Below are 24,938 nucleotides of genomic sequence, written 5' to 3'. Positions count from 1 at the left end.
TGACCAATACTGAATACAATGGAATTATTCCCATGATTTAAAAAGTCTATTTTTGTTGAAACAGCCTAAAGCTACACTTGCTTTTTTAGAAATCTTATCGCACAGATAATTCATATTCACCTTCGGATCAACTATAATTCCAAGATTCTTTCCAAGATCCAATCCAGGTAAGCTTCCATCTTAAGCCTGTGGATTTAAATTCTTTTTCTAAGTGAAGGACTTTACGCTTCTTTTCTTAAACTATATTCCATTTAGATACTTCTCTGACTATCGAGGTCATTTTGAATTTTATTTCTAGCTTCTAGAGCAGGGGTCCCCAACCCCTGGTCCGCAGACCAGTACAGGGCCGCGCAGTTGGAGGCATGAGGCAAGTCTGCAGTGGTCTGGGCAGGGGCGGGAGAGTGGCAAGGCAAGAGCCGGCTGGCTCAGTGCAAAGGTTCTCCAGTGGCTGCGCTTGCAACTGGCTTGAAACGTCTGAACTCAGCAACCTTCCTCCTCCTGCTTCTTGCGCTTTCTTCTTCTGCCTCCTCCTCCTGCTGCTCCCTCTTCCTCCTGCTACTTTTTCTTCCTCCTCCTCTTCTTCCTCACTTTCTTCCTCTCCCGCTCCTGGCACCCTAACTGGGCTCGTGCTCCCTTCCCGCAAGTCTCCAAGTTTGCAAGGCAAGTGCACGCCAGCCCAGCTTGCCACCGGGGACTTCCCCAAAACCTTGTTGGAGGGAGACACCCCCCCACCCTAAGGTAGGTGTTTGTGAGGGTGCTTTCTCAGGGTGCAAATAGGGGCAAGGAGAAGCTACCTTTCACTTTAAGCACTGTGTCTTCAAGGGAATCTCTCTCTCTCTCTTGTTTGCACCTTATCTAAGACCGCTGGGTTTTTTTGCTTGTTTTGGTGGTGCTCCAGGTGCCTCATGTTTTGGCAATTTCCTGCCTGCTTTTCGTGGTTTAATTTTGTTGTGTGTGTGTGTGTGTGTGTGTTCCCGCTTTCTTTCTGCAGCTCTCAAGTTTGCAAGCCAAGTGTGCTCCTACCCGGCTTGCAATGGGGGGAGGGGAGAAGCTACATTTCCCCTTAAGCACTGTGTCTCCCCTCTTTCATCTGCAACTTTTCCAAGGCTGCTGGGCTTGCGCAGTGCCACCCGTGCCCCCCCCTCTCTTTTTGAATGGTTTTCTCAGCACTTCCTCAACATGCTGGGTCTTTGGTTTGTTTTGCTGAAAGGCTGAGTTTAGGATTGTCTCTCTTCCTTCCCAGTTTCTTAGAAGCAGAAAGTCACTGGCCTAATCTAATACAATGTAGTAATAATAATAATAATAATAATAATAATAATAATAATAATAATAATAATAATAATAATAATAATAATAATAATAATAATAATAATAATAATAATAAAAAATAATAATAATAGAAATAAAGTGCATTGCTTATTTAGAAAATTTAGAATAAATATAATGAATCATTCTGAAACCTTTCTCCCCTCCCCCTCCCGCGGTCCATGGAAAATTGTCTTCCATGAAACCAGTTCCTGGTGCCAAAAAGGTTGGGGATCTCTTTTCTAGAGTGTTTACTGTATCTACTACCCAAGCCAGTTCTGTTTCACCTGCCAATCTGTAAGCTTTTCCTCCAGTTCCTTATCTGAATCATCAATAAAATGTTCAGGAGTAACTGGGCTTAGATCCAAGCCCTGGGGCACCTCACTTAATATCCCACCATTCAAGCATCTATGAATCTATGTAACAGAGATTCCATCCAAGCTATAAGTAACTAGCTTGCTAAGCAAAATGTCATGAGATACTTTGTCAAATACTTTGCTGAAGGCAAAGTATATTTTCTCCACAGCAGCCCACAGCCTACTAAGGAAGATAACATTTTAAAAAGGAAGCAAATGTAGGTGAGTCATTGCATGCAAACGTAGACAAGAGTTCTAATTTGAAAGATCAGTTCTGTACACTGAACGTAAAAGGTGGCTGGACAACTAAATATGAAATTAATTCCTCCATCAAACCTTATTAGTGCCTGATGACTATGCAATGTTACAAGGAATATTAGTGTGTGATGAAAGTAACGAGCCTTTCTAAATCATTTTATGATTAATCTAGATTTTCACATTTCACTGCCAAACAGATTTGAGATGCACTGGAAATTTACATTGATTCTTATTATTAATTATACATAGAAACAACAGTATTTTTCATGTTGGAAAGATCTGTCAAGCTTGGAAAAATAGTAGTAACCTGAAAACATCACTTCCAAATTTATTTTGCACCTCAATTAGAAATGGATTTTGGAATATACTTGCAACCCAGGTTTTATTTATTCAAAAATGTGAATTGGGGGAATTTTCATTAAAATATGAAACTAATTTTTCATGCATCCCTATTTTTCTCTAGAACTTTATTACCTGTTTTATTATTAATTAAACTGTCAACTAATTTCTAAATGAAAAACTGCAAGACTGAGAGAAGATAGCAATGATATAAAACAGTTGAAAACAGCTTGCCTGAAAAAGCATAAGTGTCAGTTGACTTTACTGTGCTGTTTTGTAATTATTAAATTTTGATTATAAATTGTCTTACTGCTAGACAATCTTGAAGGTTTGGAATTGGGCTGGAGATAAAGCAAAACATGGAATAGAGAAGGATGTTTTATTGAATCTGATTATTCTACTGTTAATTCTTCTCTGCTGCTGTTATTAGTGAAAATAAATATGGGCATTAAAAGTATAATGGAACACTATAGATCACCAGAACAAGATCATTAATGTCTGGAAAACCACTATCTGCAAAAGAACTAGAAGGTAATTGAAAGTGTTATCATAACTCTGTATCCAAATACCTCTTTGCATTTGATACAAATCAAGACAACAATGATGGCTAAATAATATAAGTTGTTCGATATTAAAAAAGGTAATCAGTTTTTATTTAGGTTAAGCAACCTACTAGAAGAATTATGACCTTGAGCTGAAAAAGATTTCAATCTCAATTTAAGCTTGAACATACTTGAAAACTGCATTTAATTCTTTCTACACATTGTTCTGAAAAAACGTCTTACATTATGATTTACAAATTTCTACATTTCTCCAGTACTATTAAATATCACAAGCTGCCAGGACAGGAAAGCAATAGACATTATAACATCACAAGTGGAAATTCTATTAAGTAGAATTGTATAAGCATTATAGAGTTAGAGAACAGTTGCATATTTATTATAATACTAGACTTAGCCCTAAAAATCAGACTCCCTCTTAAAAGAGTAAAGCTTAAAAAGCACTGTAAAAATTATTATTCTAGAACAGCTGAGAAGAAGAGAGTAAAATATTTTGTGAATGAAAAATAGTCTCTACGTGTTTTGAAATATCAAGTGATTCTTTTTAAGGGGTAAACATGTCAAACCAGTTTCAATATTTGGTAGCAATAATCTGTTCCCATGACATTTCCTTTATGAATGTTAAAAAAAATTTAAAACGTATTTTTTTCAGAAGCAATATTCAAATTGAGTTGAAAAGCTAGCAGTAGCTCTTGTCACATGCAATAATTTTAAAAAACTGCAAATCAAAATATATTTACTTACGTGCAAAGAATTGATTGGTCCTCACGATCTGTACAAAACAAAACAAAAAAATTTATAGTTCTGCATGTCAACTACAGAGAAACCAAAATGTCATTCTTTCCATAGTATCCGTCAAAGTTAAAAATTTTCATCTTTAAAACAAGGACAAACACATATTGAACTTGTGTTTTCAGTTATAGCTTTTTAAAAATTGAGCTTGATATTTTCCTAGTAGAAAAATACTGAACAAATCTTGTGAATTTAATCTTGTGTTCTACTGCAACAGAAAGTTCAGGACATTCTACATACATCTAAAGCAGCAGCCCCCCCCCCAACCTTTTGGGCACCAGGAACTAGTTCCGCGGAGAGAGGTTTTTCCGTGGACCGAAGGGAGCGTGGTTCCATGTGCTGCCTGCATTCTGTGGATGGGGCTTTGTTTGTGTGGCCCGGTTCCTGGCATGCTGTGAACCAGTGGTTTTGGGGACCCCTGATCTGTCAGAAATATTTGTTTCCAGTTGATGTCCCTTTTTAAGTTTTTTTTTAAAGATGTATCTGACAGAATATTGTGCATCTGCTAAAAGCTAGCAGATCAAAAGCTAGCATTTTTAGGCAGTTTTATAGTTTCTTCTTTTTTAGAACAGAACGTTGCCACACTCTAGAACAGGGGTCACCAACCCACAAGCTGTGACCCATTGGAACCAGGGCCGTGGAAGTTGTAGACAAGTGTGTGTGGGCAGCTCCTCTTGAGTGAACGGCAGGCAAGCATGCCCTCTGCTTGCACAAACTGAGCTGCGTGTGTGTGTGTGTGCGAGCTCACCCACCACTCTCATTACCCACCAGTCTGCAAATCCGGAAAGGTTGGGGAACGCTGCTTTAGAATATATTATAATGTGCAGAACAGCTGTTAAACCTGTGGTCAGAGTTCTACATATCACTAAAAAAATGCTCATTATAGCATAGCCGTTACAATGTTTTGCTTTGACTTGGACCTAATGCAAGATATATTTCTATTCAGGTAAAGGATGGCCTGATTTTTGGCTATAAGGCAAGGCTCAGATTCTTGCCACCCGATGAAAGCCAACTTTCCTCTTCTGCCCTCTACCGAAAAGGTTTTTATCTTTTGGCAACATTTGGACTGGAGAAAAATATTAAAAGAAGAGAAAATAATAGGAAAGTGAATAATAAAAAAGCAAAGAGAAATCTTGCAATTGTGACTTAAAAATCTATCTCCTTTCAGAAAAGAGCTCCAGCCACTCAGGAGTTCACAGGGGGCCACAAGCCACACCAATCCAAGCTGCAGTAATCAGGCCCACGTATCAGGAAAGAAGAGCTCCTCTGAAAATGCAAATCTATCCATCCATCCATCCTCCGCTAAAAGTAGAAGGTTCTGCCCACACTACAAGCCCTACAAAAGCCTGCATTGTTAACTGTGGTGGCAGCTCCACTGAGTGGGCTGTTACAGGAAGGGAGGGCACTTGACAAAGGCTCAGCAAGCTGACATACTCCCTGACATCTCACTTTACATTGTAGACTGTGTAATTCCTTCCCTAAATTATATCGTTTATGAACAGGTGTAATAGCCCTCCAGTCATTTAAAGAAGATAAAGGTAGTTTCTTAGCCTCCTGTGCACACCAAGATCTCCCGCATTTAGAATCCAACATACAATCCACCTCATATTCCTTTTCCCCAGTTAGGAGAACCAGTGGGGTAGGAGGAGGTCTGTACACAAGGGATAAGGAGGACCTTCCTGCATAAGGAGAGAACAATGAAAAACTAGGTCTACTTTCACTGAAATGGGCAATTGCAAGTGGAAAGCTCCCGCGTTCAATCCATGTATGACAGAGTAGGGGCCAATAAATAGCAAGCGTAGCTTTTCTATGGACATGAGGAAGGTAAAAACTTAGTGGGAAGCAACAATCTTAATGCCTTCTTGTCTATGTAAATCTGCTATACGTTTGTATTCAACCTGGCAAAACTGAACCGTCCTTTTAAGGGGAGCAGTGCCACGTCTCTCTCTCAGAGAAAATCAGCATCTTATAGGACCACAGAAGCAGGAGATTTATAGAGCAAGCAGTTAAGGGTTATATCCCTAAACTGCTTGAAAGGAAAACCCCAATCAAAAATGCAGAGAGTTGTTATACACAAATTCTGGAAACAAGAACAAATCAAGCCAGTTGTCCTGCTGACAGGAAAAATAACAATGCAGAAAATGTTGCAGCATAGAATTAGTCTAGGCCTGCACAACATATGTGAGACCCATCAAACAAGACTTGCACAGCTCACCAGGGTTTTGTTTTGTTTTGTTTTTTTGAAAATTCAACAAATTCACTATTGCCAGGAAGGATCTGCCACTGCCAGCTAGTTTTTTCCCCAGCCACTTTTGCCTTGAAAAGTCATGCTGCCAAGAGCCTTCAACACCTCCAAGTCTCACCAACACCGCCAGCTGCACCAGTGCTGCCAAACCAATAGTTATTAAATAGCTATTCCTTTGTGGCCTGCAATTATTTTAAATGGAATAACGTGGCTTTTTCCCATCAGTTGTGCTGGATTGCCTTAGTCTTTTTTTTATTCCCCCATTCAATTTCAGGTGATAAAGACAGCAACAAATAATTATGAATATTTGTTAAATGGAACATGAACAGAGAATCCTAATGTAAACTCTGGCGACTAAGCCCCTGCACTGAAAAATGTAGTCCAGAGATAACTTTGCACTCTTCAGAGCAGATGATAGCTCCTTGCATGGAATAAAATGAGACCTCTGGGTGACCTGGTCTGTAACCAACAAAATGGTCATGTAACCTTACACATCTGAAAGAGATGGGTAATAAAATCCAGGGAAACCGTGTCTCATAGTCCAGAGGAAGACGGGAGTGGGTTACAGAAAACCAGCAGCAACAGCTTTGGCCTAGCCACAGATGTCTTCTGCCATCCTCGACCACCCTGAAGAAAAGGTGCAACTTTTTGAAAACTCCCCCATGACTTGTATTTCATTGTTGTGACAGAATTGCAATACATCTTCCTTGAAAAGAAGAGGAAGAAATAAGTCACCACCATAAAACAGCTGTCCTTCACTCACAAAAGCAAAGAATTTTCATGCAGTATTTCCCTGAGGTCATCCACCTGAGCTGTGACATGGGTTTTATGTCTTTTTTTGAGACCAGGGCATCGGAATTTCATTTTAATGTGCTTTTGTGTATACAGGTAAATGACAATAAAGACCTGTATACAGGTAAATGACAATAAATGACATTAAAAATTATCTTATCAAAGAGAGGAGCAACCTGGAATTAAGGAGAAACTTCCTAACAGTGAGGACAATTAACCAGTGAAACAGCTTGCCTTCAGAAATTGTAGGCGCTCCATCACTGCAGGTTTTTAAGAAGAGGCTAGCGCTAGACAGTCACTTGTCTGAGATGGTATAGGTTCTCCTGCTTGAGCAGGGGCCTGGACTAGAAGACCTCCCTTTCAGCTCTATTCTATTCATATTATCTTATTGTAGGTAAATCCAATTAAGAGATCTACAGCCAGCTCCCTGACACTAGTTTCTCTGGAGTTTCCTTCTAGAAGACAAAATTATCAGAAGTCAAGTTCAGGGTAGGGTGGAATAGACAAGGAATGTCAAATTAGGGCTTGTACAATACGGCACCTGGAAGTTTATTTTGTGTGCTGGGAACATAGGTGATATAAAATTGAAGTGAGAGAAAAACTATGTCCCGCCTGATCTAATATTAATTGAAGGTCAGTGCCTCCTGCAGGTGGTCCAAATACTTGTGATCTGTCCATCCTCTCCAACAAATGTCATTATTGAAATGCTTTATTTTTATTTATTTAACTAATGTATATAGTTACTTTTCTACTCAAGGAACTCTGGATGGTGAACAGAAATAAACATAAACAAACTACACAACTCCAGTTTTAAATAAATTGGGTCGAGGACCTTAAATGTTTTATTATCGACATATCAAATAAAAATAGGGCCTTGGTCTGATCTATAGGAAATTCTGCTGGCCTGCCATCATGAACAATTCACTCTAAGCCAGGGGTGTCAAACTCAATTTCATTGAGGGCCGCATCAGCATTGCAGTTGCCCTCAGAAGCCAGGTGGGTGTGGCCAGGGTGGGTGTGACCTACGGGGTGGGCGTGGCTAGAGTGCGTATGGCCTACTGGGTGGGCATGGCCAGCTCTACATCGTTCACATCAAGGGTGCCTATGGGGGCCTGGGCAGGAGTGGGACAGATCTGAGGGTCTCTGGCAGAAGGAGATGGGACCGGGGCAAGTGCCAAGGCAGTGGGGGCCGTTCCCTCACTGTTTCCAGGATGGCTTTGCGGGCCACATGAAACCACTTTGCGGGCCGGATCCGGCCCCCGGGCCTTGTGTTTGACATGTCTGCTCTAAGCAATGAAAGTCAGGAATTGAACTTGAGTCCCGTCCCCCTCAAGATGGAATTTGGTCTTGAGAACAAAGCCACACTGGCTATGCAGCAACTTGTGGGGCCACTTTCAGCTGGCTTGATCCCAATTCTTTATCATACCACTGTATAGGTTTTATATCTGTGTATACTGTTGATGCTGCAACATTGACAGGGTCCTGTCTACTTCTTCTGCAGACAGTGGGATACCTTGAAACTCTGTTACTAGATTCCATTTTAGATCTAGAAGGCAAGACACAATACCTTTCTTATGAGAGAGTAGTGTCACTGTCACCGTTAAAGGCATTAAGGAAACTGATAAGGAAATATTTCTGAAATGATGACCCAATGGGCCACAGGTTACCTAGTTACTATACTAGTTATTAAAGCTAAACAATTGTAAAACTTCTAAAGATTTATGTGAACTCAGTTCATTCCTAACTATTGACTTGAATGAGAACTTTACAATGATTTCTGATCATGATATAATGTGTACCAAAACGCATATAAGAATGCATAAATCAGCAATTTGAACTATGAATTAGTCAAATGCTATTTATTTTTTAAAACTTCCATAACTTAAGAGTTTGAGAATTTTAACATATTAATTCTGTCTTGAGAAATCCATAAACATTTGCTCTCTTCTCAAGAGAGCAAATTATTCACATAATGTGTCCAAGATGTAATTTGAGTCTGGTCATTTGTGCCTTAAATAAGAATCATGAATTGATTTTTTTCTATGATTCACTCAATTGTTTTCTTGGCTATTTATGGTATTCTCAAAAATCTCCTCCAACACCAAAGTTCAAAAGCATAAATACTCTCTCTTTTCTCATTTTTCAAAGTCTAACTTTGCATCCATGCAATGTCATAGGGGAAATCATGGCCAGAATGATTCTGATCCTTATACACATATCCCAGCAACAAATTATCTTTTCAAATGCCTACCCACAAGTCTTGGATGTTTAGACATCCAACATCAGCTGCTAGTTACACACTGTTAATTCTCCTTTCTTTGGTAACCAACCTCTTCCTATCTACTGGCCCGTGTCATTCCCCAGATTTGCTGCCATGGTTTGGTTAGAACTTTACAGATTCCTTTTCCATTGTTTGCTATATTTCTGTATATATTCCATAAATCGCTGTAGTCTTTTGGCTTGAAATGACCTGTCCTGGATCACAACCAGAGTAGCCGTCTGCCATCATGACAACGTAGCTGTACTCCAAAGTTGTACCTGAGCCTTTACACAGTAGAATGAGTAGTTGCTAGCAAATAACCATGGAAGAGGTAAAGAAAGTTAGAAATTGGGAAGAAACTTTGTTGTAAAAATTTGGGGTTTTTTCCCACTAATTCCTGTAATTATGTTTGTACACAAAGCTTCCATTGCCTTTCTCTCTGTGAAGCCCTTGTCCTCCTTAAAGGCGCTCCCCCTCCAGTATAAAAGAGCCTTAAGGCATACTGTAACAGTTGTAACTTTTGTCAGATGATTTTTTTTATCGCATTTCAGTTCATCAGTGTCCCATAAAACAAAAGATTCTACAAATGGCCAGATTCAGAGGGAAATGTTGGCTTCTCAATTAGAAAAAAAGCATTTACTCAAATGAACTAGAGGGCAGCACACATTACAGCACATTTTTGTTAAAACACTGGGTGCAGCTGTTTAACATTAGGAAAAGATGGGTTTGTTTGCATTCCTATAAGGCAGGGGTGTCAAACTGCCGGCCCACGACGAAACCACGCCCACCCCATTGCCGGCAATGGGGAAAAAGCTCCGATATGTCGCGCGACGTCACGAGTTTGACATGTCTGCTATAAGGAGTTAAGCTGGTAAAAGTAGAACAGTTCTTAACTCTGAGAGGACTGTTACTGGAACAAATTCCAGTTACCTTTCCATGGCCTTCCCAAGGATGGTGAACATGAAAAGACAGGAAGGAAAAGTCTAGGATTTAAACTTAGGATCACAGGCCTATAAAAAGGAGCTGTAATAAAGTAGATAAGATTTTCGGTTGCACTATTTCATACTTGTTTACATAGAATATCCAGTTAAACTATGTCTTGTCCATGAGTCCGTTGCCAAATAAACTAATTTTTGAATCAGACCAGCTTTAGCTTGTACCAAGCTGAAGCATAATAGCTCTCTTGCACTGAGAAGCACCTCTACCAGAAGCAGTGCACAATCCTATCCTACAGGTGGGTTTGCACAGAGATCAAGAAGAGGTTTTACTCTCTTTAATAAAATATGCTATATCATTGACTTTCCAGGCGTAATAGCTACTGCTTGTTCTTCTACATTAATATTAAAAAGAGACAACTCTTCTGATATTTGCCAGTTCTTTCCTACACATTTAGGAAGCTTCTCTAGTTCCAATCCACATCAATATTTAACTGAATCTTTGAGACAGGTTCATTTACTCCCACAGCAGTCAAAATCCCATCAGTTGAAGTGAATGATAGTCTGGTAGTTTGACAGACTCACAGTTGCAACTTACTCTCCTCAAAGCTAAAGAAGCACAAAGAGAATAGCTGAAGAGTTAAAAGAAAAATAGCAAAATAATTAAGGATATTGAAAGATATTGGAATTTTTTTTACTATTAGATTCTTTAAAAACGTGAAGTGCCTGTCTAGCTACACATTACGTCAACAAGAGGCAATCTAACAGCCATCTAAAGTCTCAATTAGACTTCCAGATTTCCTGACAACTAACTATACTGACTGCAGTTTATGGAATTGAGGTGCAAAATATCTTAAAATTCTTCATTTCACAAAGGAAGGCCATTTACCATCTAAGAATTTAAACCAATCAGATTTCTAATGACTGAAGTGTATAGAGCTAATGACATTTATTATGATGTTACAATTTTTAATGTTAATCTTCTATTTACTTGTAATTCTAAAATGCTAGGCACAATGTCAGTGTACAACTTACAAATAAGTCTTACCTTGCAACATGCATCTATATGCAGATTCTGATATTGCATAAATATGTGGAGGCATTTCATGACGTTTCTTTCCCCTGTACATCTCAATGATGTTTTCAGAGTAAATTGGAAGGTTCTTGTATGGATTTATTACTACACAGAAGAGTCCAGAGTAGGTCTACAGCAAGAAAAAAACTTGTTTAGTCTTCCTTATCCACAATCAAGAGATTTTCTCCAGAAATAATTCCATTGAACTGGACACTTAAATATTTTAATGCATGTTTATTAAAATCAACACCAATGAGCTACTTCTGAACAAAATCCTGGTTCCAAAGGGATATACCAGAGTACAGCAGTTGACAAGCTGGCAAGACAGATGGTAACGGAATTTTCAGCTACAGTGAAAACTATTGTCAAAAATCCACTAGGGATGAGATTTATCTTCAACTATTTTGTTTTAAAAATACTGCTGAAACAACTAATGAGTAATTAAAAGAACTAAAATAAAGGTAAAAAAAAAAGTAGTATGTCATTTGGTGTAAATAAGTTCAAACGGTCATAAAGAAGTTTGGGTGTTCAAAATAAATTACCAGGCTCCAAAATGTAAATCTATTCAAGGTAAAAAGTTCAACAGATTACAGTGTTAATGCCTGCTTTTTCAATAACACAAAAATAAAGCTAATAAATAAATGAGCATGTAGGTTTTCTCTGAACTTTTCTTCCCAGCCTGGCTCTTCAAATTTAACATCACTTAATCAAGATGAAGCCTCTGAATGATCAAGAGAAGAAAGTGGCTTGAAAGAAGAATGACAGAGAAGTTCCTCCTTTGGTCATTGCCTCAAAGCTGCTCTTCATTAAAAAAAATAAAAAACCCAAACAAACAAAGAAGAATCTGTTAGCAAAGAACATAGAAGATTCTACCTGTGACATATGGTTTAGCTATTAGAATTCTTGCAACACTGGAAATGCTACCTAAAGTTGCTAATTTCTATACCATGGTCAATTGTCAGCACTAAATTTCAAACAGAAAGTGGGGTTGGAATAAAATGTACAGTTGTCACTCAAGATTTAAATTTGGATCCCATGGCTGTCCTTTTAGTGTGAAAAATGCATATTGAGACTATTATCACATCAATTGTCTTCGGCCCTACACTGTGTTTTATGGATAGTTTGCTGCATCATGAAGTAATCAAGTAATTTTTCATATTTTGTACTACAAAACAAATGGAAACATGCAGGGCTGCTGTTTATAAAAGCAGATACCTAGCATTTAATCAAAAATAAGATATAATGGCTTTGTTCAATTATTATATAATACTATACAATTTGACCCAACTGACATTCTACCTACAAGTATCCTCAACCTATGACATTTCATTTAGCAACCATTCAAAGTTACGACAATTCTTAAAACTGTTGCAGCATCCTTACGGCTCAATGACCATGACTTGGCAACCAACCCACACACTTCTAAGGTCCTACAATTGTGTGATCACCATTAGTGACTTCCAGCCACCTTCTGACAAGCAAAGTCAATGGAAATGTTGGCAGGGAAGATCACAACTCATGGTCATGTGATGTCCTGTTTAACAATTGCAGCAAAAAAATTTGTAAAATCAGGAGCAGTCACGGGATGCCTCACTTAATGACTCAACCGCATCAAATTTCCCAGGCCCAAGTTTAGTCATAAGTTTAGGACTATCTCTATTGAAATATCCTAAAGTATTCTTAGATGTTATAAAAATGACAATATTCATTTTAATTTTCTCCATCAGCTCAGAAATTTTACTTTTTGCTTATGGCCAAGAACAGAGTGGGAACTAATGGGTGTGTTCTCAGAGTTTAAGGAAGCCATTCCTTTTGATTTTCTTGCAGCTACTTCCCAGAGGGAACTAAAGCTTGCTGTAACACTCTCTATAACCTTTGTAAGATGCTGTAACCACTCTGTACTTGTTGCAACTCAACTTGTACAACTAAAACTTTCCCTTTATCAGTGAGACATCATATAAACATGTCTAAAATCAGCCATTTTTTCTGTTTTCCTAACATTTGTTCCTTAAGTAGCTCATTGGAATGGGACACTCATTTATTTTAGATACTGCACCTCATTCACACAGCGACTCCATCATATTCAATTATACTGAGTATAAGGTGTATCTTCTTGGAAAGACAGCTTGTTTTGTGTGTGTGTGTGTGTGTGTGTGTGTGTGTATACACACACACACAGAGAGAAATTGTAACATATTCTTTATAGCATATTAGCTTCTATTTTAAAATAAATGAATCAGCATGGAAACAAAATTCATGCTTTAGCATCACTTGAAGCCAAGATTTCTAAGTAGTACTTAATTGTCCCCACTTTATCTCTTCAGCAAACTGAAATATGTTATACAGTTGAAAATCCACTGAAATTATAATTACAATAGCTATACTGTATCATGAGAGTAGTCTAGGACTGCCTATTATCAATCTACATGCTGAAAAATACTACATTCCAGTACCATATGTCTCAATATGTAATACAGAGCTTAAAATATTGATGATTTTTAAAGCTAAAGAAACCCAATGTAGGTAATCTTTGGTTAACAATATTAACTGGGACCAGAATGAGCAATGCTACTAAGTGATGCAGTTGTAAAGCACAATGTCATATTGATTATACACTTAGCAATGGCAATTCTGGCACTTCCGGTTGCCATCATTAAGGGAATCACCATGGGTCATTAAGCAACGATGTCATGTGGTCACCATTTGTCACTTCCTACCATTGATTTCGCTGTTGGAAGCCAGCAAAGGTGGTCACAAATGGTGACCATCAATAAGAGACATTGTAATTGTGAGCCAGGTGCTGAGCACCCAATTCACACCACATGGCCACTGGAATGGCCAAAATTCCAGGGATCTGTAAATACCACTTGTTCAGCATTGTCACAAGTTCAAATGATCATTGAATGAGTGGTTGTTAAATGATGACCACATTTAATCTAGAAAGTCTCAAAATAGATGTTTAAATATATTTATTCTATTTCCCAAGTAAATTAACACATATTCACAGGGTAACCTCAGAGACTTCCCTTAGTATCTACTAGAAAACATCTCACAAATTACTTTAAGAAAATCCTGTTTGTATTATTTTTTTATGTGCTATACCACTCAGTGTCTAATGGAATTGAATAACCTTTTAAAGCTAATCAATGGATCCTTAGATCCTCTCTGCTACCATAATATATCAGCCTTGCGTGGACAGAAGGAAATACAAGCTATATTGTTTTACAACTCAAATCAGTGCAAGACTCCACATTTTAGCCTATATTAGATAAAAAAATATAGCAGTTATTAAATACCAGAGGTTAAAGAACAAAATAAAAAAACAGATAGCACCTACAATTTACTAAACAAAATTTCTAACCCACTCCAGTCCTAATAGATTTGACAATAACTTTTTAACTTAATAAATAATTAATAAAAATGTGAACTAAGGATTCCAGTGTTTTAAATTTAGACATAAATCATAGTGATCACTGATCTGGACAAATTTGTTATAAAATATAATTTAGGAAAATTGCAGGAAAAATAAAATAGTTAATAGTTCCAAAACAATCTCTAAGTTTGCTACTAAGCAGTTGTGAAATTTATGAAATGCATATGGCTACCCATCTCACATAAAGTGACCCAGGGCAGCATGCAACAATTATCTACACTGCCATTTAGATAAAAAATGCAAGACAATGTAAACATTTATAAAATAAAAGTTATAAAGATAAAACTGATTAAAAGACAAACTTAAAATTGAGATTAAAATTAAAAAAGAAAAAACCTGATGGATTAAAAAGTTTTCTTAATTTCCAAAAGACAACAGAATAGATAACATGGGGATACTCTACAAAAAGGCATACCATAACTGGGAAACTATTCAGAAGACCAATTCCAAAACAGCCAAGCACTCTACTTCAGTAGATGTGACAATCAAAAGTATCAAAGGTCAGAGAAATAGCAAGTACAACATAATTTGGTGATCAGAATTAAAATCATACTACTAATAACCAAGCTTACATTTTAAAATCAGTCTACAGACTAAAAAGCAGCATTTCCTTTTGGAACATTGCAACCAATAAAGTTGATTTTTTGGTTAGCACATGTCAGCAAATAATTATTACTTACATAAATGAGCCCAGAATAGTATCGATCCTTCAAATTATGAAGAACAGAGGCTTCATTTAAGCAGGTCAATTCTGCCATGTCTTCTACTTTAGAAAATTTGGGAGGATTCATTTTTTGAATATCATCTTTGTTGACAACTGCTTTCTTTCCATTCTCAGCCAATTCAACCAACACTTCATCTCCCCTCTCTTCTTTGATGCTGGCAGCTTCAAAGCCATGACGTTCTGATGGAATCCAGACTAATTTTTTAGCTGTCCAGTCAGCCTGGGTAGCAGGGTTGTAGATTACTGCTCTGTCCACAAAAAGGTACCTCTCAGGGTCTTCTTGCAAAGTCCTCTGAGCCATTTTTAGAGAACTATCCCACAACAGGAACCTAGTAAATGCAAAAGCAGAATTATTAGCTACCAATAATCAATTATTATTATTATTTAGAGTATGATGAGAACGTGATAGAACAGAAGTAATTTATACATTATATACAAAACATCTATCCATGCCCACTGATTCACAGTAGAGGTACTTCTTCCACTATCACACCTAATTCTATTCAATTTCAACCAGATAAACCAGTGGTCTCCAATTTTGGTGGCTTGCCGGCAGGGCTGGGGAAGGGTGAGAGTGGAACAGGGCTGTGTGAGTGGTGGACTAGCTCGCATGCACACAGCTTCACTCAAGCAAGAGAGAAGCCTTTGGGGCATGATTTCGTGCTCCTTTAGACTTCTCCACACCAAAAGCTTTTGCAAAGGGACTGAAGGCCTGAAGCAGCACAAAAGCCTTTCGTCCATTTGCAAATGTTTTTGGCACAGTCTCATGCTCCTTCAGACTCACCGAGGCTGCCCGATATTCCAAAAGCAGATCCAGGTGTCCTGCGCTGGCGGCCTCAGTGAATCAGTGAAACTGAGCAAGGCCTGCTCGCCCAACTAAGCCTCTGCTCTCTCCGCTCTACTTTTGGAACATCTGGATCAGGCGGCTTGGTGGCCCGGCTTGGTGGGGGGGGGAGAGGGGAACTGGGGCGAGAGGCTGGTCGGTGCACACATGCAGCTCCACTCACGCAAAACAGAAGAGAAGTCTTTGGGGTGCTGCTTGTATTAGTGGAGCTGCGCTTGCGCACCGGCCCCTCTTATGCTTCCCAGTTCCAAATGGGTCACGGCCTGGTGGTTGGAGACCCTTGAGATAGAGTAAGGAGAGTCAAAACCAGGTGGTTTGGTAGAGGGATCACTTATGGTCAGGCCACAAGAAGGTACCATGGACCATTCCACTCTCCAGGCATTCTCAAGTTAAATTAGGTAGATGTTAAGTCAATAGCTGTTTTCCATGCTAGCCTATGGGATTTCAATCTTGTGGTGGGCTGTTTATTGTTCTGGTGAATAGGGAGGGCCTTGTTGTTCAGCATCCTTGACCCTAGACCAGGGGTAGGCAACCTTGGCTCTTTTATGACTCGTGGACTTCAACTCCCAGAATTCCTGAGCCAGCTGGCTCAGGAATTCTGGGAGTTGAAGTCTACGAGTCATAAAAGAGCCAAGGTTGCCTACCCTGCCCTAGACCCTAGTTGTCTTCTAATGAGAGACGGTATGATATTGCTAAGTACTGGTAACCAGTGCACAGGAGTGGGATGCAATGTGCCAAAGATGATATGCATTGTCTGGTGGAGTTGGACATCGACCATTTGGGTGTGGACACTGTTAAGCCACACAACAGCTCTGACTTTAGTTTATTCCACAGCTAAATATTGCAACAGCATGTGGCTTAACAGCACCCTCACCAATAAACAGCAACTATTCAGGACAGCGGTTCCCAAACTTTTCTATACCCCGTACCCCTAGAACGCTTCTGATATATTCTCACACCCCTTACAAAAGCTCAAAATAACGGCACAAATTATGCATACACACTATAATTTTGAAAAGCCAAGTTTTTGCAGCCCCTGGAAGCACCACCCCCCCCCCCGGTTGGGAACCCCTGATTTAGGATAAGAATGTTGGACTAGGATCTAAGATACTGAATTTAAACATTTACTCAACTATTAAATTTTCTTGGGTAATTTTTGCTACATCAGCATTTCTCAGTACAGCATCTTAGGGTTACTCTAAGGACAAACTTGGAAGATGAATAAGAAGCACATCACCTTGAGAACTTACAATAAAAACAAACTAGTAATTAATTCTGAGATTGAAGGCTCTTTGACAATTTAGAGGAACCTAGACAATTCAAATGACTGTGGAATAAAAACAGGCTACAGATGAGGTTTTGGAGCCTAATCTATAATTCCTTCCAGAGTGCTATGTTTCCCAGATATAAACAAATCAATCCTATACCCGTATCCCTAAAATCTAATCTCAGGTATTTTCAACCATGCTTAATCTCATTTAAAGGCTCGCAACTGTATCTTTTACATCAAAAAATAACTTTCTGTATAGAATTATACTTTATATGAAATACATTTTCTATTAAGCAATCTGCACTTATTGCAGGAAAAAGTAGCTGTGAAACTATTTTAGTTTCTTGCCCAATTATAATATCCACTGAGAGCCCTAGAATACTCATCATAATGCACATTGCTAGACCTAACAGCTTTCCAGGAACAAAGCACTAAAGCTGGAATGTGACAAAAAGTGCTAGATACATGGCCAATGTCTCACTGAGAAATAGAATAGGAATATTCCTGCCTTTGGCAAGAACTTGGGAATTGAGTCTTGCAAACAGTTTCTGAAAACTAACTCAACCAGAATATGCTAGAAGATGAAAATGAAGAAAATCACTTATTAAAAACCCTTTAAACCAAGTTTAAAAATGCAAAATAGGATGCACTCTCAGCATCACTCAGGATTGTATTAGGAAGGAATGTTATTTGCTGTAGTTAAATTTATTCATCCCCCCCATTTGCCTGTCCCTACAAGTGCAAGTGTTTTTGTTGCACTAAGACTATTACAACCTTATTCTTAGGGATCTGATTAATGGTCTTCAAAATGACATAAAGTAGAGGTCCCCAACGTTTTGGGCACCAGGGACCGGTTACACGGAGAGAGGTTTTTCCACAGACCGGAGGAGGCGTGGTTTTGTGTGCTTCCTGCATCCCACGGATGGGGCTTTGCTGGTTTGTGTGGACCAGTTGCTGGCATGTCGCGGCCCGGTACTGGTCCACGGACCGGGGGTTGGGGACTCCTAACAAAGTATGTAATTATAAATATGGCTGCAATTTAATGTATGCACAAAGTTTGTAGTATATGAGGACATATATTTTTCTTAAGAGAATATTTGGCAAATATTTAAAGTCTTACTAATGTAAATTCCCAATTAAAAATACATCCCAGGAAGGTGTCACCTCAAGTAGGTAAATCACAAGTATTCAACTCTTTTGCGAAATTAGTTTTAAGGTACTATCATAATTTCTGCCGTGGCCACAATATATATCAAAAGTCATTTACTATTAAAATAGCAAATTCATCAAGTCTATAAAATGACCAGCAATGAAATCAGGAATTTAATTTGTCTTTGAACTTTGAACTTTTTGTGACAAACAGTTGGTTATATCCTGAGCAGTTTTTTTAAAAAACAAAACAAAACATCTAAGCTTAATAAAAGTATTTCTTTCATTGGGTAACTTTTATCCAACCCCTCCCCAAAAAGGTTGGCAAGTTAAAATAAGAAAGTTTTTTTTCTTTTGAAAGATAAATAACATTTCAGCTGTTATGTGACAATTTCTATATTCAGCAGTTTGGTAAGATATTGTCATACAAAATAATTTTACTATAGGAAAAAAATATAATAAAATATTAACTTTTATTTATTTTATTTATTTATTTGGTTTATATACCGCCCTATTCCCAAAGGACTCAGGGCGGTTTACAAGGCAAAATTTAAAAACAATCCAATATAAAATTAAAATAAATTAAATTAAGTCTAGCCACAAAAATTAAATCACAATTTAAAAACATTAAACCCCTCAGTCCAGACCACATAGCTCAAAGAGCCAGGTTTTTAGGTCCCGGCAAAATGAACGAAGGTCGGGGGCAGTCCGGAGTTCCGTTGGCAGTTGATTCCATAGGGCAGGCGCGCCCACAGAGAACGCCCTCCCCCTGTGGATCGCCCGTCGGCAATCCTTGACCGGTGGTACCCTGAGGAGGCCCTCCCTGTGGGAGCGCACAGGACGATGGGTAATTGACGCTGGCAGCAGGTGCTCCCTTAGATAATCCGGGCCCATGCCATTTAGGGCTTTATAGGTCATCACCAGCACCTTGAATCTCACCCGGAGGGCAACTGGAAGCCAATGCAGCTCGCGGAGAAGAGGTGTTACATGGGAGTATCGGGAGACTCCCATTACAACTCGCGCGGCTGCATTCTGCACCAGTTGAAGCCTCCGAGTGGTCCTTAGGGGCAGCCCCATGTAGAGAGCATTGCAGTAGTCTAGCCGGGAGGTCACGAGCGCATGGGTGACTGTGCGTAGGGCATCTCGGTCCAGATAGGGCCATAACTGGCACACCAGGCGAACCTGGGCAAAAGCTCCCCTGGCCACGGCTCCTATATGATCTTCCAAACTGAGCCGTGAATCCAGGACACCCAGGTTGCGGGCCCTATCAACGGGGGGTAACACCTCACCCCCCATAGTTAAGGATGGAAAAGATTGGTTAGTCTGAGATGCCGGTATACACAGCCACTCAGTCTTGGCAGGATTGAGACGAAGCCTGTTTCTCCCCATCCAAACCCGGACCGCTTCCAGGCAACGGGACATCACGTCGAGGGCATCACTGGGTTGGTTCGGGGTGGAAAGAAAAAGCTGGATATCATCAGCATACTGATGATACCCCACCTCGAAACCACAAATGAGCTCACCCAGCGGCTTCATATAGATGTTGAACAAGAGGGGAGAGAGGACCGACCCCTGAGGAACTCCACAAACGAGAGGCCTCGGGGCGGACCTCTGCCCTCCCGTCAACACCGACTGCGAGCGGCCCAGGAGGTAGGAGGAGAACCACTGTAAAACAGTGCCCCCCACTCCCAACCCCCTGAGACGCCGCAGTAGGATACCATGGTCGATGGTATCAAAAGCCGCTGAGAGGTCTAATAGGACTAGGACAGAGGAACAACCCCTGTCCCGAGCCCGGCAGAGATCATTCACCAGCGCAACCAATGCCGTCTCCGTGCTGTACCCCTGTAACTTTTATACTGGGAATTTCTTAAAACAATCATTTCACTGCTGCTGAACACTTGAATAAGTAGATTAGTATTCCAGCAGCATTTTCTGCACCTTTTTTAGAAAATAAAACTGGATCTGTACATTCAGATTATTACTTGGATCATTATGTGACAGACTAGTTATCAGCTTGCCAGAATATTACCCACCAGTATTAAACACCTATCCAGATAGTGAACAATTCTCAATACCTGTAAGGATACAGATTCCCTACATATAGGATATTTTAAGAACTATGCATTTAAATGGCTACCCTCTTTCAAACTATCATTATGTTACAGTATCTACATTGACATGCTAGCCCAATAATTAAAGCTTAACAAACATAAAGCAAGCATGAAGTCATTCATTCCACCAGAGGGCCATAAAGCCTGCTTCACTTATTTCAGACTATAACCATAGTAGCTAAATTCACATTACAGCATTAGAATATTGGCTGGCTACAGAAAGCACAGTTAAAACAGACTAGGAGCCAAGGAAGGGAAGTAACATGTATGAAGTTTTTTTCTCCTCAACTATAGTACCTCAGACGATAATGAGAAACATGAGGCAGTTACTGTAAAACAGCATATATGCTGTCTAATGATACCTAATGATCTCTACAGCATTATTTTTTCTCATATATTTTGTACATGTAGTTGTCTAGCATATGTTTGTTGTTTATAACAGTTATTAGGCCTTCCCTTTCTCTTTATCTCCAAGTGTTATTCTAATACAAGGCAGCTGATTCCCAGAATGCTAGATCTGCAACGCAAGCAGCATAGTTGAGAAATATGTTCGGGCCCAGCGTTAAGGTCTGGAAAAGTATAAGTAGCTGGTTTCATATATATATATATATATATATATATATATTAACATCTCACTAAATTACCTAATTTGCTTTAGCTTATGCACTTTACTCCTAAGGGAATCTGCATTTAATTAGGCATCGTTCCCCTAATCAAAGAAAGATCATCTATCGAGGTGCATTTTCACATTCCAGGAGCAACTGGAATGCAAAAAATGCAACGCTAACAATATTGAGAGGCCCTTCCTACCCACTGCAACAACATGCAGCATCTCACATATACCTAGATATCCCATAAAGGAACAATGCGATGACAACCGACCGAAAGGTTAACGTTTCTCTCGCGGTTTAAGAGGAACTGGCCAGAAGATCCGTTGCGATCGCCAAGTTTGAAACCAGTTTTAACCCAAGTGAAAGCCAAGAGAATGCATATGAATTACACTAATCGGGAGACAACTTCCAACCCTCGTGTAAGCGAGGAACCTTCAATAGAAATTGCCAACATCTTCCTACGGCAGGGAGACCAGACGATCGCTGGGAGGGATGGGGACCAGCAGGCGAAGCAGATCCTGGAGATTCCGCACAAAGGGCTCGGAATGGACGAGCGGCAGCTCCACCGCGGGCTGCCCACGGGGTGATAGCACAGCCCCGTTCCCAGGCAAGTCAAAAGGGGGCCTCGGCTTCCTTCGCTCGCCCCCTCCCCGTTCATCCGACAACCTCACCCCTTAAACAAAGAGACACGTGCGCTCTGCTGTTACCCGGCCACAGGATCCCCCCTCAAGCCCCCTGCGGTTAGACCACGTCTAGCCGGCTTATCTCTGCGAGGAGCAGCGAAGGAGACCGTAACCAGCACGCCCGTCAACCCCTCGCCCAGGCAAAGGAGGAGCCACTCCTTTCACGCGTTTCGCAGGGCTCTCTTGAAGGGCGGGAGGAGGACGAGCCGGGGGCAGGTGGAAGATATCGCCGAGGGTCCAAGGAGACACTCCAGCCCGAGTCCAGGCCCTGCGCGACCTTCCTTCCCGCTGACCGCCCACCCTCCTTCTTCCCCAGACAAGGCGGGAAAAGAGTGGGTGGGTGGGTGGGTGGACGCAGAGGCAGAGCTGCTCGCCTCTTCCCACGTCTCACCTGAATCCAGCCAGCGCTGGATAAAGCGCCTCGATTAAACCGCCCGGGCGGCCGCCGCTGATGCTACTGCTGCTGCTCGGCGCGGAGCCGCTTCGCCCAGCACGCGCTCGAACTGAATCCGCACTAGCCGCCCCGCCCCCGCTCGCGGCGCCTTTAGCGCCACACCGACCACTGGTCCCGCCTTCCCCTCCCCAAATCCCTGCCAGGCTTCCACTGGTCGTTCAGCCGGCCCATCGGGGTCCACTCTCGCCACCTATTGGCCCTTTGCCGCTCCGCCCCAAGCCGGCCTCATAGCAACCTTCTCAAGCTTCGCCGCCGAAAACGCCCCCTTCTCTCTCTCTCTCTCTCTCTTTTTTTTTTTGGGCCGGGCTTGCGATTGGCTGGCTGCGCCTGCCTGTCTAGCGACGGCTCTCCTTTCAATGGCGCTTTCGTGGCGTCCGTAGAGTGAGGCGGGAGAGAGGGGTTGAGATGCACGGCTGCAGTCTTTCTGCACCCTTTCTTTTTCCGAGCTTGCCCGGGTCGTCGTGAAGGGTAGCCCTGGGGTCAGCGGTGACACGTGAAGCCCAGGGTGGCGTTCGGGTTATAAAACAGTGGCGGGGTACATCGAAATGCGTTTGGAGTCTCTCGAGCGTAGCCTGCAAAACCCCGCCCCTTTACACGGTGTGTAACTGAACTGCAGTAATCGGTAGCGCGCTCCTCTTCTCTGTTGCGTGGTAACGTAATTAGGACGTTTACTGCTACCGGTATTTAGCTGGATGCGGGAGATGCATTGCCCGTCAAAAAAAGTGCATCCACCACTGGGGCAGAGTAAAACTTGCTAAATTGCGTATGCTGAGTGCTGCATCCCTCTGCTATCCATGCAGGCCCTTTTCACTCTACTTTCTTCATAGAGTGCCTGTACCCTTAAAAATCTATTCTATGGCTGCTACAAATACTTTAATATAAATACTTCATTGCATTCTATAGATTGGGTAGATGGACTTTCTCTCTCTCTCTCTCCCTCCCTACAACGTATTTGCTTTTGGACAGGTCATGAGTCCTGTACTGGATAGAAGAATTTAAGTTATTGAGTTCAATTTACTATCCACCCCATTGTCTCTAATGTATCTTTAGTTATTGTGCAAGTTATTCTATACATTGAACACTTTTATTTAGAGCTGGGCAAAACCATACATTGTAGGGAAACAATTTTGAACCAAGGTACCTCATATGGTCCAAGTTACAGAATGTATGTAAAATCTGTGATCCGAAACCACAGGTACTGCTGTGACTGGGCGGCTTCTGTAATCGCTGTTGTATGAACATATGAACATTCTGTAACAATTTCCCAGGCATTCTTGCAATTCCTTGCTCCCTCCCCTACTCAATAGCAGACAATTATCCTGTTGGGAAGGAAAGGGATCCCCTTGCACACTTACCAGCTTGTGCCACAACCCATGCTCTTTGACCTGCGCTACCCTAACCACCACTACCCATGTCTTCCACATCCACACATGCTCTCTTCAACTCACACCCCTTCCCCAAACCTTGTGGCATCTCTTACGTCCTCTTCTGTGCTCCATACTGATGAATCTTTTGACTTGCATTTATGTTGACTTGCACCCTACTTGACCCACATGCTACCTCTTAAATACCTTCATGACCCCCACATACTATCCTTTATCCCTACACTCCTTCTTGTCATGTGCATCCAGGCACCGTTCCCTTCCAAAGCCACATGGACCTCCTTATACCTTATACCATTCCTGACCCATAACCCCATACATCCCTTCAATCCTTCCCCCCCCCCCATCCAGTAGCTGCCTCTTACCTGCCTGCTAGTCCTGGCCTTCAGTTTCCTACAGCTTTTCTATAAGCCTTCTCCCTTCATGCTTCCCACAAGCAAGTTAAATAGGAGAACAGGCAGGAATTGGAGACCTGGAGGGAGGAACAGAGAGAGGGTTGGAAAAGGCAAAGGGAGGGAGAAAAGGAATGCAGGAAAACACTCCAAATTTAGTGTTAAGGAAAACCAGAATTTTCTAAGTGCCAGTAATGTACTTCATAGAATCTATCATGAGAAAATATATATATGTAAAGTACTAAGCACACAAATCTTGGAATCATCACCAGAAGCTCTCAGTCTGCTTTCTAAATTTCTCACACATTTTCACATTTGTTTTTGCAAACATATGTGTATGGATTTTCAGAAAGAGTCATTCCCTTTGTAGGGGTAGATAATTTGAAGAAAGAATCAAAAGCCCAACTTCTCATTACTGTATAGAAGATTAGGATTATTCAACAAACGTTTGTAGTTTTAGAGCTACCTGTAATATATGGTAGTATCCCTCTTCAACAGAAAATACTTATGCTAATCATAGTATATACTACCTTTTTCCCAAGCTATCAAATGTGACTTGTAATTTAAATACCAAAATGTCTTAATTTCTTCATGCTGTTTCTGCATTAGCAAATGCAGCACTTGGTTTGGCAAACAAAAAATATACTTTATGTGAGTTGCCTTGTTGAAATCTTAGCCCCCTAGAGAACCAATCAGAGGAATCAGTCAAGGCATGTTGAACAAAACAAACATAGCCAGACCACGAGCCTATCTAATCCGAGAACTGGTAATGTGGAATAGCCAAAGTATCAATCTAAAACACATATTTATATGTGATGAAAGCATCACTGTAAGGTTATAACCTACAGCCAAGATTTTGCTGGGAAGCTATGAGAAAGTCCAGAAGAGTTGCTAGTTGAAGAGAGAGGGTAAGAACAGAATGATACTTAATACTGCCAGAAGCTCCACCTTAGGTTTACACATCTGCA

At 40.7% G+C, this 24,938-nt stretch overlaps 1 protein-coding gene across 3 annotated transcripts in view; it reads right to left on the bottom strand.

Annotated features, from left to right (window-relative positions):
* MYH10 (myosin heavy chain 10) overlaps positions 1-15,375 on the bottom strand; it is a gene marked incomplete at its 5' end in the record, with an annotated part of 84,334 nt that extends 68,959 nt beyond the window's left edge. For all 3 annotated transcript variants that reach the window (XM_081318318.1, XM_081318316.1, XM_081318317.1), the window contains 3 exons: positions 3,563-3,590; positions 10,891-11,047; positions 15,031-15,375. In XM_081318318.1, the coding sequence (XP_081174444.1) occupies positions 3,563-3,590; positions 10,891-11,047; positions 15,031-15,375 (530 nt within the window). The remainder of the gene's footprint in view (positions 1-3,562; positions 3,591-10,890; positions 11,048-15,030) is intronic.
* Positions 15,376-24,938: the final 9,563 nt, after the last annotated feature.

This window comes from Vipera berus, assembly GCF_964194415.1.
Source record: "Vipera berus genome assembly, chromosome: 2".
NCBI lineage: Eukaryota > Metazoa > Chordata > Lepidosauria > Squamata > Viperidae > Vipera > Vipera berus.
Note: the sequence above shows the minus strand (reverse complement) of the source record. Positions and strands in the feature narration are given on the sequence as shown.